The 16,620-nt window shown below is 42.7% G+C and overlaps 1 protein-coding gene across 3 annotated transcripts in view; it reads right to left on the reverse strand.

Annotated features, from left to right (window-relative positions):
• Window positions 1-16,620, reverse strand: part of LOC134640273 (inositol polyphosphate-5-phosphatase A-like) — a 149,569-nt gene that overhangs the window by 31,891 nt on the left and 101,058 nt on the right. For all 3 annotated transcript variants that reach the window (XM_063491950.1, XM_063491951.1, XM_063491952.1), the window contains one exon: window positions 8,357-8,441. In XM_063491950.1, coding sequence (XP_063348020.1) covers window positions 8,357-8,441 — 85 coding nt within the window. The remainder of the gene's footprint in view (window positions 1-8,356; window positions 8,442-16,620) is intronic.

Consider the following 16,620-nt stretch of genomic DNA (forward strand, 5'->3'; position numbering starts at 1 on the left):
CACAGCCCGCAGCCACGACATGTGCCACTCAATCCTTCAGAGGGACAGAGAAAAAACTATTATTGTGCTCTGTTTTACAAACGCTGAGGACTGCATTAGTCAAAAATAGACTGACATCATACAAGTCGGACACTATGTACCAGGCACAAAGAGATCCCTATCCTTCACAGTTTATGCCACATTTCATCTGGACTAAATAATAGCATCACTGTTAGCTGTTGTCGTTCCTCCCTGGGTTATTTTTCAAAGCCGGGTGTCCATACTGACTAACAGAAGATGAGACAAACCATCAATAAAGCAAAACATAAAGAAAGACTGTGGTGGAAGCCAAAGTTGATTATTCATGATTTATAGAGCTCTTATGTTGCTTAGACAAAACAATGGATTAAATGTTTTTAAGTCATGCATTGAGTCCACTGGTATTTACAGACAGACCAGATTTGATCACTAAATCAATTTAAAGTATCTATATTGTTTGCATAAAACTTATCAGGTGCACTGTGGGTATTACACTGTAGCATGACATGAACCAGTAGTAAAGAGCCATCTCTCTAGAACCTTTAAAGGAATCTTCAAAGGTGCATCACCTTACAGTGTGCTTTTCATTTGTTGATTAACTGAGTATTAACTAGAGATGGCACAATAACACTTTTTTATGTCCGATACCGATATCATAAATTTGGATCTCTGCCGATACCGATATGAATCCGATATAGTGTATTTTATAATCAATAAAAAAGTTTTTTATTAAATATCTTGCTGCATTTTGTATAAGTTCATACTGAAGTTTTAAAAACCAAAACACTAAAGCTATTCTGTTATACCTGTATGCAAAAAATACACTGCACCCAAAATATTTCATAGTTCAGCAATACTGATCAATCTAATAAACTTAAACCTACACCGTCCTCCCTATTCTGGTACTTTAAAGAGAACTTAGTGGAAATATTAAACAACCTAGCTAATAGGGTTACCAACTCCCAGCAAAAAAAATAGGGAACCACCCCCCACCCTCCGCCTCGTGATGCTTAATCGACGTAATCGACTTTAATTTAATGCATGTGTAAAAAAAATGCACAGAAATCAATTATTTTTCAACAATAATTAAATAGATTCAACATCTTTCTTCAACAGAATTGCAGACTGCACAGATGGTACCTTCCCAAAGGAAAAAGTACTATAGCTTACCAGGGTATATATTAGACTTAATAGTTACTGTATACAATAATGGACTTCTATACATTTTACATCAGATGAAAACTTTGGTTGTAAGATTCAGATAAATATTTATTAAAAGCTAGACATGAGAATAAGAAAGAAAAGTATTTCTTTGTGCCCCCCTTTCCCTGTTAATGCCCTACCTGCCCCCTGGCAAAACTTTGCTAGACCCGCCCCTGCACAGTTACCAGCTGTCAGCTACGTAGAAAAGGATCCTGGTGTAGAAAGTAATATTAAATATATTCTAACAACAGCTTATCAAGCTTAAACCTGCTGCTGTTGTTCAGCCTGGTTTCCTCTTTCTGGCGCAAAGTGGGCGATAAACAAACAAGAGAGACGGGACTCGCGACAGAAAAGCCGATCAGCTGATCATTGATCAGTTTCAATTTAGTAGCAACAGGAGAGGGAGACTATATGACGTGACACATACTGCTCCAAAGTGCTAAGGTCATGAGCTGGGTTACGCCATGTCGCAAGTTTTGTGAGGTACTTTTGTAATATTTAATGGATCGGATTACATTTTTTATTTCTCTCTGATATCCGATCCAGTAATTTAGGTCAGTATCGGACCGATACCGATATGTAAAATCCCTAGTATTAACCAATTAAAAGATGTAAGTTCTTCCCCTTTTTACATCTTAAAAAATAGACATTAAGTCAATTAAAGAGAATGTAATCAACAGATTAACTGACTAATGGTCAATTCTAGGGGAAAACTCATAACTCAAATATACTGCCGATGAATCTGTCAATCAGCTGCTTAATAGAATAGGTTTGAAGTACAAAAAAAAGAGACATCTAAACAGTGGCTGCAGCTGGAGAAGACAGCAGCAGTGCGGGGCTGTGGGGTAACTCAGGTTACAGCCCTGACCGAGACCAACCCCAGGGGCCAGCAAGACGGCGTCCCATCCCGGGCCCCGTTGGTGCCAGGCTCTGCGCTCATCCTTGGCTCGGTTTGTCACGCCATCCCACCGTTGTTGGCATGGTGTTCCCAGCTGCTAGTGACAGCGCCCCTCCCCACCTTCCCCCAAGTACACAATGGCTGGCGCCGGGCTCAAACGGCCTGTTGTTAATGAGCAGGACCAACAGAAGCCACTGCTTGTTCTTCATTTGCCAGGGTTTTAATTATATGGACAGCGCTGCCATCAAAGCTGCATCTCTCAAGTTTGCGCCCTCGTAGCTGAACTCGTTTTTTCTCCTCCGTGTCTTCGCCGCTGTATTCATTAGCATCAAAAGCAAACAGAGAGAAGAGGGAGAGAGAACAGGCTCTGTTGTCTAGAGGGAATAGTCTCCCTCTATATCCAGATGGGTTATCAGTGATATAATGGGCACTCATTGTGATAGATTGGACTCTTCTAAGCCAGATAATATGTCGTTATTGTATTGTAAGGAAATATCTCCACATGTCTAACCACTGGGGCCATAAACAGGCGTAGGTCAAACAGTAGGTGCTAATAACTCTATTTTGACTTGCACGGTGCAGTAAATGGAATGAGGTTTACTGCATCAGGACAATTAAGACAATGTCAGGTGGGTAGTCTTTCATGGAAAAAGTGTATTGATTTAGTATTGATTTACCACGACCATTGGAAGGGATTTGTCAATACAATCTGGCCTAGCAATAAAATAGTCAAACACAGAACTCCAATGCCTCCTCTTGCTAGCAACGCCGTCCTCGAGAATTCTGAAAGCGGTCATTCCTCCACACGGGCAGAGGCAAAGGTATGTGATCTGTGTCGCGTTCATTTTGGCGTCCAACTGTTTATCAGCTAGAGTTGCGAAAACATCCAGTCTGAATTTGATTAAACACTGTAGAGAGGTGGAAAAAAAGAGCCATTAAATTTCAGCGCTGGGCTGCTCTTTAAAATTGCAAGACGGGGTAATGGCCTTGGCTCAAAATGTGCTCTCTAAGTGCCCTTCTAGGTGCAGGAAGATTTTTAGGCAAATTCCAAAAGACTTGGTACATATATGAGTGTGTATACATCTGTGTCTCTGGGTATCAATGCATGAGTGTATCTGGAAAGATGAGGGCAGCCAAGGAAGGTCGCAGTCCCCAGTGTCGGGGGTTCCACAGAACAGAGGCCCAATCAGTGCTGGCCCGCTGGTTAATGGATGGATGGCCCCCAAAATTAATTAGCCTGACTAATGTAGTGTACACTTAATTACACTGGCTGCCTTTTGATTTATAGCTGGCCTGATACACACATGCTAGTCAAAGTCAGGCTAAAAAGGGAAAAATTGTTTAGCCTTTACTAGCGCAAATTATTTACCAGGGTTAGGTTCAGCAGCCCGGACAATGGACCTGATGAACTGCTGCTAGTTTTAGTTAGACACTCCAGATAACATACGCGTTGTTTCTTTCCACTGTTTGAACAACAACCACTGTAATATGCATACTGCATTATCAAAAAGGAATAAATAAGGTGGCTGTAGATTGGAAATGACTGAGGTCCTTGCACCCACATGCTCAATAAGAAAACATGACATTCATGGGAAAAGTGATGTCCAAAAAAACCATGTTTGCTTGTAATTCTGCTCCCATAGTCACGAGCATGTGCACTGAGTGATTGCACTGTGTGAAAAATGAATGATCTATCACGCTGCTCTGTCATTACTAGGCATTTTACAGCATTCATTAGGAGTGGGGCTAGTCTAGGGCCCCACCTTTAATTTCATGCTGCTCAAGCGAGAGAAAGGACACAGGACAAAGGAAGGAAGATTGATGCCCAATCCAGCCCTCTCCACTTCCTGCAGGTGCAGACAGGGGGTGCTATTCTTAGTGTCTCTCTCCAGTCAATGAGAGGCCAGCTAGTCTAATGAAATCTGTCCATGTAGCAGCAGATCAGGCCCAATTAAAACAGCCCCGCACCATGTCACGGGGACAGTAGATCAAGTCAGCAATTAACCTCCCCGCTGGCCTCTATCAATCCTTAAATTGGAGCGGGCTGGCCAGCAGCACACAATCTCTGCAGATATTAAATTTACATTCTATTAAGTTTAATTAGGAGGGATTTTAAATATACTAGGAGTCCAGGCACAGAGCCCTGAGCCTGTCATCGACACTGTTGATTCACAGCCGCGGGCCACCTCAAGGGACACGCACATACTCTTTAATACACGCCATCTTTTACCACCTTCTGACTGAAGCGTGGAACCACAGAAAAAAAGATGTTCAGTGTAGGTGTGCACGGTTCGACAAAGGTTATATGATCTGGCTTCTTAACTGAGAGCCCAGCCTGGGAGCAGATGTAGGGTGAAAGGATGGCAGCAGATTTCAATAATAAGATTAAGTGTACAGGTACAGGTTGACTGTTGTCACCTGAGTGGTACTTAAAACACAGTGACTAATGGTTTGTGTGGGACTTTATATTAGCTGTCTTTCAATGACTGCTTATCTTATAAGGTGAAGTCAAAAAAAGATTTTAGAATGTTTTGATAAAAATAGTTTCAGTACTAAACGTGTGTTGAAATAACAGATGAATATACATATGCATTTTATCTAACATCCGTCCCACAGTGACAATGATCAATACATGCTCTTTATTTTATAATAACAATGTGCATACAGGGAATCCTTACGCCATTTCAATCCTTAACTGGCGATTTCAGTCCAGAGCCTCACCTATTAAATATTAATCGTTTCTGTATTTAACAAATTAACATTTAATTATAAACATTAACTGCTGGTTGAACAAACACTGGAGATCAGGGTGTTTCCTGGCATGTCCCCTTGGGCTCTGAGCAATTACGGCATCGTTTCAATTAAACATTTTAGCAACAAAGCTGTTAACTCAATAACGACTGAAAAATTTTGGCTTCATTTATCATAAAATGAGTTGTTCTGTCTAACTTACACAAAATTCTTTTTGCCAGTCAAGATTATCGCTGGATACTAAGGTGCACTGAAATTTACAAAGGTGGCCAGTTAGACCCGACTGTCAGTATTGAAACATCTTTGAACAAAATAAATAAATAAAATGCACTGTTAACAGCCTGTTTCACTCACAGAATTTTACTTTTTTGGTTTATTTTAAGCCTAACAGTCACCTGCAATGAGCGGTAGTATCTGGCCTAGATTGTGAATGAAGAAGACCAAACAAGGCCTTTGGGGTAACGTTGGTCTAACAGGTTTCAGGGCATTCCTTCAAAAACATGAGACTCAGACTCCTTAAAGGAAGTTAGAGATTGATATGCAGCCATGTTTTAATAGCATGCTCTACCTTTACGCCACTTATCATGACTGTCCTGAATGTGCCTTGAACATGAGCGCTTGATAAGGGATATAAATGGACTGATTCAAAACGTCTCCTTTGTACTTCCTTGTTTTATCAGCACTGATGCAAAGCATGATCAAGCCAAATCATGATCACACCCATGGGAGAGGAGAGAGAAGGTTGGCGGGGACTGGACCACCTCCAGGCTGCTCAGCCTGAGCATTAGTCTCCACGTGGCTGTGTCTTTTGTCTGCGAGTCAAAGGGCCGCTGAATGGGGGTCAATTGAAACCAATTCCCTCTGTCGGACACAATTAATGGGGTTGCCCAGGGTGGGCAGGAGGGGGGCGGCTGCAGGCCTTTGGTTACTGATCCTGCCGCGCAAGCATGCCAGGAATTTGCCACCTGGAATTTGCCCTGTGACAATGACAAACCCACTGCCTTCCGAACCCACCTCCTTCTCTGTGCACACACGGATACATCCTAAAATACTCCCTGTCCCATCCGCCCTCCCACAAGGCAGGATGGGTGACATGGGAGTGGCTAGATGTTGTCCACAGTCTAGTCCCCCACAATGGACAAGAGACAGAGAAGAAGAGGAGTGGTGTAGCGTGCAGCTGTAGAGAAATGTACTAGAGTATTTTCTGATCCAGTGATTCTCAAAGTGAGTCCTAGGGAGCCCTCTGGGTGTTTTGAGAGCTGTCCCCAATGCACAGCAAATCAAAAAGCCAAGTAGTTCAATTTTGCAAATATTTCATCCACTTAACACAGCAAAAAGTACACACAAGTATCTATTCATCAGTTTGGCTATTTTGTTTTCCCCCGGCCTGTTTCTATCGATTGAAAAAAAGAGAACGAAGAGCGAGAAAAGCAAAAAAATGAGATTCTTAGACAGGGAGAAAGAGCGCCAGCCTCCCTGTGCCTGAATCAATCTTCGGATAAGTATGGACGATCGATCCGCTAGCAGCCCATCTACAGTTAAGCACTTCAGTAGATGTGCACTAATTGTCCTGTTGACATTAATTGTCATTAAAGGGCTTAAAACGGCCTCCCAGCTGTGAGTTACACCCTGCGCAAAGGTTGCAACCCATTTGTTTATATTGGTGACATCACAGCCCTCTCTACGGCTAACACACAGGTCGCTGTTAAATCAGACAGGTTGATCACCGGATCACATTTCGCTCAGATGACATCATCAGCTTTTTTTTGGTCCCCATTAAATGTGTTTGAGGAACCCTCATTAAGCTGGAGAAAAGGTGAGTTTGGGTGCAGTTTATACGTCGGCCTAGTGCTCTAACTTCCCATTGGGAACAGGGTGAATCAATCAGTCATTAGGTCTAACAAATTGGTTTGTGTGTGTGTGTGTGTGTGTGTGTGTGTGTGTGTGTGTGTGTGTGTGTGTGTGTGTGTGTGTATTCGCATTGGATGTGACTGTGTAAGTGAATGGGGCCAAGGTGCATAAGAAAGGAGTTCTATGGAGGGGAAAGGGGGGCAGAAATGGGGCACACACCGATGCAAGCCTGACACATCCCTGGAAAAGGGGTCACGACCCCTTACTGCACTCAAACAGCATTTCACAGCAATGCAGACACAGAGAGGTGGAGAGCTTACCGACCACAGAGCAGCTTGGACAAGACAGGAAACATGAGGAGAGAGTTATCTATAATTAGCTGCAGAGGATAAACACAGATAGACTCTGAATCATCTCATCTGACTTTATTGGATGCTTTCCTTTCAGCTTAATGCAGCCATATTCCCTGCCAGTACTGGCATTGAAAATACAGTTTTCCTTCATATCTGAATGCCTGGAACACTGTGTCTTTTTTCGCAGAGATGATAAGATTTAAAACAGCCCATCATTGACAGAAAATCAATGTGGCATCCTAAATGTGTGCCAGGTGACATGTAATTGCAGAAGCTGACTTCTGAATAGCCTCAGTGTGTTTGTACATCTGCTGCTGTGGATTCTGTTTGTGTATTTATTATCTCCAAAGCAACGCATGTTCACATGACCAGCGGCTTAATGTGATCCAATTACAGCACCAAAATCAAATGTACTGCATAAACTTTGAGGCCATTAATCAATGCCCGCGATAGATCGCTGAGTAAAAACATGTGATGTCCATCCCGCTTAGCTGGCTGCCACAGAAGAGGCGGTGATTTACTGCCCCACCTAGTGCCTGGATGGCTAAACTACAAAAAAAAAAGTTTTTTTTCTGTGCCACACAAAGTTAAGTGCTTCCTAACTCATTTAAGCATTCAAGCCCTCCATTCAGAAAGCCTCCCCTCCTCTTCCCTCTCCTCTGAATAGGGTTGAAATGAACAATGCTCACACCTTGAGCAGGCCCACTGATTCGTGGACCATTGTGCTGGAGAGGAGGGAGAAGACCCGCTAACAAGTGTCTCCCCTACTCTGTTACCACAACGCTGTCTGCAATGTCTTCTATAATTTCCTCATCTCCCCAAGGAGAATACTAAACGACGACCTTAGCCATGGCTACGTTTGCACCAAAAGAAGGAAGGAGGAGGAGGAGGAGGAAGAAAGAGGGGAGGGAAGGAGCCAGGGAGGAAGGGAGAGGAGAAAGAGCTGTGAATGGCACCATAACATAACAATGCACTCCGAGGCTCGGTCGGCAAACACAGCTGGGCCGGCCACAGTGAAGCGTTTAATGAGTCATAACTCTAAAGAGACAGTGAGGCTCTAAAACCACTTTTACTATACTGCGGTCACCCTCACAAACACAGTCACACACACAAAGGCTTTATGGCACAATGCTGTATTACTATGGATTTGATAGCACGTAACCGCACGTGTGTACAGTGTGTCAATAGCTCTCTGTTGTGCCATTACATCCCCATAACGCCCAGATAATGTATACAGATAGCCATCCATTACTAATATGTCAAGAAAACAAACCCTACTCACCTCAATAACTTTCTTGGAGTCCAACCTGAAGTTAAAGTCACCGAAGACAAAAAATGGCAGCTTCTCATACCGCTGGTCCGTGATCCTGCAAAACATTAACACCACACACACACACACACACACACACACAAAAACATAAATAATAGAAAACATCTGACAATCATCACCATCAGGTTTCAAAGGTTATCAGTTCCTTTGACCTCAGGCTGTTAAGTTCATGAGGGCCTCAGCACCCCCTGGTGGTCTGATCACTTCAATTAAAATTTTTTGTGATCCGATCCAAGCTTTCAGCACTTTTGCAGCACTCAGCACGCAGAAAACAGTAGAAACATTTTATCTGAAGCCTCATTTTTAGTATGAAAGAGGATGAAGAAGAAAATTCTATGAAATTGCTGCATTTGTCTTTTAAAAAATATCTAGTGATCCATTTGCAGGATTTTCAACTCCTGACTGATATGCTGCTATTAAATGACCCAAGTCCGGTTCACCTTTGGATACATGCAAGGGCTTCGAGTAAACGCTGCTTTCAGCTTGAAAACAGTCATTCTCAGCTGACGCCACAATTAAAATGAATCAAGTGTGACCGTTTCCTTTGACAATCTGCTTTGATGGCAAAGAAAATTCACTTTGCTGAACTAATCAACGTGTGAGTAAACCAGACCCAACCCTGTTAACTTATTAAGCGCTGAAAGGTTTAGAGCCAAAGCGCATTTTCTGATTTGGTGCTAAGGCACAAAAAGCACAGAGGAGCAGCATTTTCTTATGATGCACACATCTGGGAAAGACTCGTATAAAACCAGAGGTCTTCGTTTTTTCACATGAGGCCGATTTGATAACCGAGTTAAAAGAATGTGCATGTGACTGAAGCAGATAACCAGGCATGAATTTATTAAACGTTAAGATGGCAGAAAGGAGAAACTGCAGAAAGTGAGACAGAGAGAGAAATGTGTCTCTGGCACTGATTTTTGCTTGCCAGAATTTTCTTATACGTCTCTGTCACTGATATATGTAGTACTGTGAGTGCAAATGGGCACCTGTAAGCCTGGACCTCAGCTTGGATTTGTTTGTCACGGTGGAAAGGGTTTTATCTCATTTCTATGTGCTTTTTAAACAATCCCTATCGTATAGACTTTGGTGTTTTATGTTTCAAAGCGCAATATAATTGAATTCTCAACAAATGAAAATCTGAATGAATTAAGAGATTCTACCTGAATCAAACTTAACTTCCTTTTAATCTTTCTTCTCATTTTGCTCAGTGTTTTTTTTATACCTGTTAATATAAATTTGATAAAAATGGTTTTCCTACACTGAAGGTTTCAAGACAAATAAACCTGCTGGTCCCGTACCCAGTGGGCTAATGCACCTACATATTCTGCCATGTTCTGTTTTAGTTAGACCAAGTGAAATTGCTCTGCCGATGCCTTTTAAAGGTCTTCAAAATCCACCACAGTTTATTGCTGGCTGATGTTTTAATGCACTAAATACCCTGCTTCTTTAAACCTTAAGCATATACAGTCTATGGATTAGCAGATCCTCTCTGATGTGGACCGCTTCCAAATCTCCAGAACTTCACCACACCGCCAGCATCCCAGTGCTTTAAAAAAAAAAATAATGCACCTAAGCGACATATAATTAAGTCCTACGCCTCATCACCTACTTAAAAGTGTCTCTTCTACAGAGCAGAGATAGGAAATTAAAGCTCTTGTGTAATTAATGATTCAGGATGCTTGGCTCGCTATCCCCACTAATCGCACGGATAAATCTCACCGTGGACTTCCCAGGCACAGATAACAATATATTTATGAGGCCGTAAAGAGAGAAGAAGGCTTTTCTTAGCGCCGGGTCTCGGTCTGCCCGGCTGTCGTAAAGCACAGCCACTTCTTTTCTGTGTGGCGGCGAGGCGAAGGTGACTGAAGTAAGGAGGCGGGGGAACACAGCTATTATATTAAATAGAGAGTATGCAGTTTGACATTCCCTTATATTAAGCAGAAACTGCACACAGCAGTGTGGAGCAGTGGAAATGGCACTTGGTCTCCATATATTTTCTTTTAAGCTGATGCCCGAATAACCAGCATCTCTTTAAACAAGGCTGGCTGGTGGATGGTGAATTACTGGCTATACAGAGCCCACATTTTCTCAATGGTTTGTCTGCACATTTCTCCAAACATTTTTAGGTTCTCTGCACTGAAAGTAATAAACATAGCTTACATAAACCAAAAAAACACTAGAGGTATCCTTCAAAAGGCTGTAAGTCACCTGAAAACCTTTAATTTATGTGTCAAAATAAGGTTATGGTGCCCATAAATAAGCCAAAATGATCAGTCCTTTTAATGTGTAAAGTGTAAAAGCACACTGCTCCATGTTTTCACTAAGTCACTGAATGCTTACTATACCTAACTATTATTTTTCTGAGTATAACTGACTGCTTCTCTCTATCGTAATGTCTAAAGTTTACTTTCTAAAGCAAGCACTGGCAGGTTAAACCAATAAAAAGTTTATCTAACATCTTATGTCGAGCTCAACTGATAAGACCAATATCAATACCGATATTTGGTGATCTAAAATATCTGCTGACTTCTCTAACATTTTTTTATGAGTAATTATTTCTGTGAGACCTTCATAAGATAATATGATAACGCAGTTTAACAATAATCTTATTTTATTATCACAACAGGTTGTGGATTACTCATTTATCCTCTGCCGGCCTGTGCAGAGGATATCAAAATCAAAAATCAAAAAAAAAATTATATGCACATTTAAACACAGGTTGAACCAAAGTGCTGTACATAGTAGAGATAAAATAGCAAACATACATAGTAATTACTATAAAAGACTAGTCATAACTGAAAGCTAGAGAGTACAAATGTGTTTTCAACCAGGTTTTAAAAATGTCGAGTGCTGGCGAAGGCCTAATGTGAAGGGGCAGACTGTTTCAGAGTTTGGGTGCAGCGATTGCAAAAGCTCGGTCACCTCTGTTTTTCCGTCTAGTTCTGGGTATAGTCAGAAGCAACTTATCTGCAGACCTAAGGGCTCTACTTGGATTATTTTTTGTTAAAAGGTCTGAGAGATAAGATGGAGCTAATCCATTCAGAGATTTACAATTAACAAAATCTTGAAGTCGATTCTACGACGTACTGGTAACCAGTGTAAACGTGCCAGGATTGGGGAGATATGATCAAATTTGCGAGTGCGTGTCAGGAGTCGGGCCGCCAGCTGTCACTCAGGATAAGTGAGTGACAGCTGGTTGTTGCGTTTGTGGCATTTCTCTGGTGGACAAACTCTGTAACATTAGAACTCATAACATGACTGAAAGGTGTTCTCTGTATCTCATTATGTGGAGACCCTCTGGCGTAACCAATCACGGAAGCTCCACTACCACCATCTGTCCAATACATCCAATCAGTGCAAGGACACGGGATCCCCCGACCACTTTTATAGCAGCCCCTGATCAAACACCAGGTATTCTCCCTTTCTGCCCTGGAAGATCACAAGATTTTCAATTCAATTCAATTTTATTTATACAGCGCCAAATAACAACAACAGTCGCCTCAAGATGCTTTGTATTGTAAGGTAGACCCAACAATAATACATACAAAGAAAAACCCAACAATCATATGACCCCCTATGAGCAAGCACTTTGGCGACAGTGGGAAGTAAAAACTCCCTTTTAACAGGAAGAAACCTCCGGCAGAACCAGGCTCAGGGAGGGGCGGGGCCATCTGCTGCGACCGGTTGGGGTGAGAGAAGATCTTCTTTACTTTTCAGTTTTTATTTATCAACCGTTGTAAATGCCCAAATGACTAGTATTGGTCAATATATTGACCTTCAACAACATATCAGTCGGGCTCTTCTCTATCTTTTTGTAACTGTGCTACAATTGGGCACTACCAATAAGTTTAAAGGCACTAATTTCAGAGACTTAAACCAATGGCCTCTGCAAATTTTGACAGTTAGATAGACTCCTCATGACACGCACAAATGTTAATACTTTTACTGATTGCTGATAGTGCTGCTCAGTCTTTTGCCAAAAGCTAGCTATTTGGCATTTCATTGACCCCAAAGGCAGTTGATATTTAACATTTAAAGCTGACTAATCCTAGAACTTCCTGTTCTGAAGTTACCCGAAACCAGTCTCAAGTCTTCTTTGATTGTTAAGCACAGTTTTTAAGTTGCACATCCTTTGTGTGGAGTAGCTCTTTAATAAACCCAAACTGGGATTGATGTCATTAATGACCTCACACACTGGTGCTAAGAGACTGAGCTCTATCCAAACAGGCTTAGTGGTCAGTTTATACTGTTGACCAAAACGGAGGGCAGTAAAGTGGCTGAACACAGACGTCATGCGGCGCTTATAGGCGTGGGAACTTCTACATTCTTTGCCCTAATGGAGAATTTACCGCATGTGCTTTTGTGAGTAGCGAACACTATCCAAACAGATATATACCAATCAGGCAATGACATGTTAAAAAAGATAAAGAAATAAAGAACAGATTAAGTGATGAACAGGAAAGATGAGGTTAAAAGTGAGGCAGTCACCCTTAAGAAAGAGTGGCTAAACTGAGAGAGGAGGAAATGTGTGTTTCTCCAGAGCTTGAGGTCTTTCTCCCACTAACAGCCATGTCTAATACCCGCAGCCAGGCTGTTTTGTCTGCTGCTCCAAGGTATCAGCCACAGGTCAGAAGGTAACACTCTGTTTACACGATCATTTCCTAAAGCACTCATGGTGACTCAGTGGTGTGAAAGTTGACTTTTTTCTTGGCCTTTGTGGGGACGGACCAAGAATTGCAACATTAGCTACAGCAACTGGGCGTGAAAGGGTCCTGAGGGTGGGGGGTCCTGGACTTTTGGGGGTGGGGTGGAGGCTGGATGGGGGTCTGACTGACCCTCACCCTGGGTGGGGGGCCCCATTAGTCTCGTCATCACAGTTCATTCAGACAAACTGTAACAGTGTCAGTGACATTCTCCCACAAAGACACACTCCTTTACACAGTCTATAAACATGCTTTCTCCTGGCCAATTCATCGCGCAGTGACACCCCTGAAAGAGCCTCTTCACACGGCCCGTTCTCGCTGAGGTTTGGGCTGGGGCCTTCATCAGGCCTTCCTTGGGGCTACACAAAGGCCGGGGTCAAACGCTAATTTACAACATGGCCCCAGACTCTGCTCCCAGGCTCCTTAAACCACCAGCACAAAGCCACCGCTAGACTTTTTCTCTACGTCTAACTCTCACAAAAACCATGGTATCAGGAAAAAAAACAAAAAAACATGTGCTCAAGACTGAAAGCATTCCTGCATGAAAGACTCTATCAGAAGCTCAATCTCACAAACAGCACACGCACACACACACCATGATACCCGATGAAAAGCTTACCTACATTGGATTGTTTCTCCTTTACACCAGCCTCAGTTTCACTGACTCCAGATTACACACGGTGATTGACAGCTAAACTCAGCCATAACGGACACCCAATATGAGATTATGAGGGTGCAAGTGGGGGCCATGTCATGATTATATTGACAAGGTGACTTACCATAAGTTGGCCAGTCAGATTCAACTTTGCACACAATAGCCAGGCCGAGCACCGTCATCCATTGTAAGTAAATGTTGAGAAATTGAGAGAATGTTAACATTGTGAAGAATCTGCTGGTGACGTCTTTTTGAATAAGCCAAGAGTGACCCGTGACAGGACCTTTGACACCTCAGGACAGCCTTACCCTCGTTCCCTTGTTAGCAGCCCATCTCCTTAGTAACTACCACCCCAACAAGAACACCATGCAGGAAAGATAAGGTGCTGAGGGGGTGAAAGGGGGTGAAAGGGTGTTTCAGCGGTCACACAGAAGTTAGGGAATAGGTCTGTTCAAGCCAACAGCGTCAAGACATCCTGAAGTACAGAAGACAGCGAACTTCTGAGATATAGCCAGGAGTGGGCAAGAAAAGTTTATGTAAAGTTTATGCGGACTGGAAAACGGCGAGCAAAATGGCGATGTTAAACCTTGCATATTCAGTCTATAGTCGTGCATTACTACATAGTTATTTGGGTCTATTTTTAGATAGGCCACATCTTTTGATTTATATTGCATTGGTGAATATCACCCAAATCAGAAATCTAATCAAACTTTACTTTGTGACTATACTGTTCTACAGAAAACCCAAGACTACTACAGAATATGGGGCGATCGTGGGAATTTGGGGCGATCGTGGCTCAAGAGTTGGGAGTTCGCCTTGTAATCGGAAGGTTGCCGGTTCGAGCCCCGGCTTGGACAGTCTCGGTCGTTGTGTCCTTGGGCAAGACACTTCACCCGTTGCCTACTGGTGGTGGTCAGAGGGCCCGGTGGCGCCAGTGTTTGGCAGCCTCGCCTCTGTCAGTGCGCCCCAGGGTGGCTGTGGCTACAATGTAGCTTGCCATCACCAGTGTGTGAATGTGTGTGTGAATGGGTGGATGACTGAATGTGTAAAGCGCTTTGGGGTCCTTAGGGACGCTATACAAATACAGGCCATTTACCATTTTTAATATAATGCCGGGGAGGGAGGGGGGGCTTAAGACAGGTTAACATGACCATGTGTCTACAAATAACAGAGAAGAAGCAAATCAGCAAATTCCGATGTGTTAGGGAATTCCACATTATGGATAATGTTAGTCTGAAAAGGACAAATAACACATTGAGCAAAGGTACAGGTAAAGTTAGGTGTAGGTTAAGGTAGTTATTGTTATGGTAAACTAGAAGCGCATAGTGAGTGAGTGAGTATGTGGGAGAGAGAGAGAGAGAAACAGGTCCACTGTGAGCAGAGAGACAGTGGAGAAGATTAACCTCTGCTCCTGCAGGCCTCCCAGGGTGAGAAGGCAGCACAGAGTCACACAGTGGCACTACACACTCAGGTCTATAAACAAACACAATCAGTGGAAAAAGTCATTATAGATCACATATAGACTCACTAGAAAAAATGTAATTGTACTACACATGTTTGTGACACAGGAGTTGTACTGGAAACCATGATCAGCATGACATCACACACACGCACGCACACACACTCTCTTTAATAAATTCATTCTGGCTTTAAGGAGGATCCCCCTGCAATTATCCAGTCCTCCCTCTTGCAGCTCAACATGTCTATTGGCTGGAAACTAGCCGGCCTTTCTCTGCTCTTTCAGACCGTTGTTCTGGGAAAAGCCTAAAGGGAAACATTTAGATTGGAGGGCTTTTTGAGTCGCGCTGACAGTTGACTGATGACCCTCCATAAAATGACAAAGCATCGCTGTGTGGTGGCCAGTGCGGCCCACTGCCTCCCCATGGGAAACTAATTGCTTTGAATTGTTAACGGCAACATTATTTTTCTGCCAATCATTGCTTTTGAATGGCCCGAAAATGAGCATGAAACAAGTCTTTTCAGCGAACAAAACAGTTAAATGTCCCCAATGTTGATCAAATTAACTTCAGCACTCTGACAATGGACTATATTTGTGTGGAAATAATAGGGCACCACAAAGCAAGTCTTTATGCCTGGATTTCACAGTTGTAATGTAAAACTGTTCTCCCCTGAACCGGACCAGCCACTCTGAATGGGGCTTGGAAACAGAAACAAACTCCAATACACAAAGGAGATTTTTTTTTAACTGCAATGAAAAAAAAAACTGTTGGTTTTATCTCATGCTATCATTTCACATTGGCTCATTTAGCAGAAAAGATTTCCACCCTCTAGAGAGGTTCCTGTCATTACATCAGCCTGTCTTTGGAAGGAAAATGCTAATAAGCTGATATCTGTACAATCTAGCAGCTAATGGGAGTTCATTTAACATTATGAAAATGCCCAGTTAAACTACTCTTTAAAAAACTGTTTGTGCGCACACAAACAACTCAGCCATAACATAAATGGGAAACAATGAACTTTCCACATCAAGCGTACCCGAGTGTCACTTCATGCAGCTTGGAACACACATGGGCACTTTCAAAGGGCAGGAAAAGGAGCAAGGGTACATTTCAAGCAGAGCCTTTGCTGTTCTCCCATGGAAGCGGCCCTCACATCAGCCCAGGCTATGGAGCTGTGCTTTTTTCCCTTTTTTTCTTTCTGATGTGACTCAATGGTGAGGTCTGGCTGGCTAAACGTTGTTCCTTCTCAGCATTGTTCCCCCGAGGCCTTGAAGCACTTTGGAGATAAACACTATTTAGCAGTTAAAAGGGCCACAGAGGAAAAGGCTTATCAGATGTGTTCTCAATGGGCTGTAAGCTGCATTATTAGGCATGAGCTCCAGATAAGGTGCAGGCTGA

The sequence above is a fragment of the Pelmatolapia mariae genome, linkage group LG13, assembly GCF_036321145.2.
Source record: "Pelmatolapia mariae isolate MD_Pm_ZW linkage group LG13, Pm_UMD_F_2, whole genome shotgun sequence".
Lineage (NCBI taxonomy): Eukaryota > Metazoa > Chordata > Actinopteri > Cichliformes > Cichlidae > Pelmatolapia > Pelmatolapia mariae.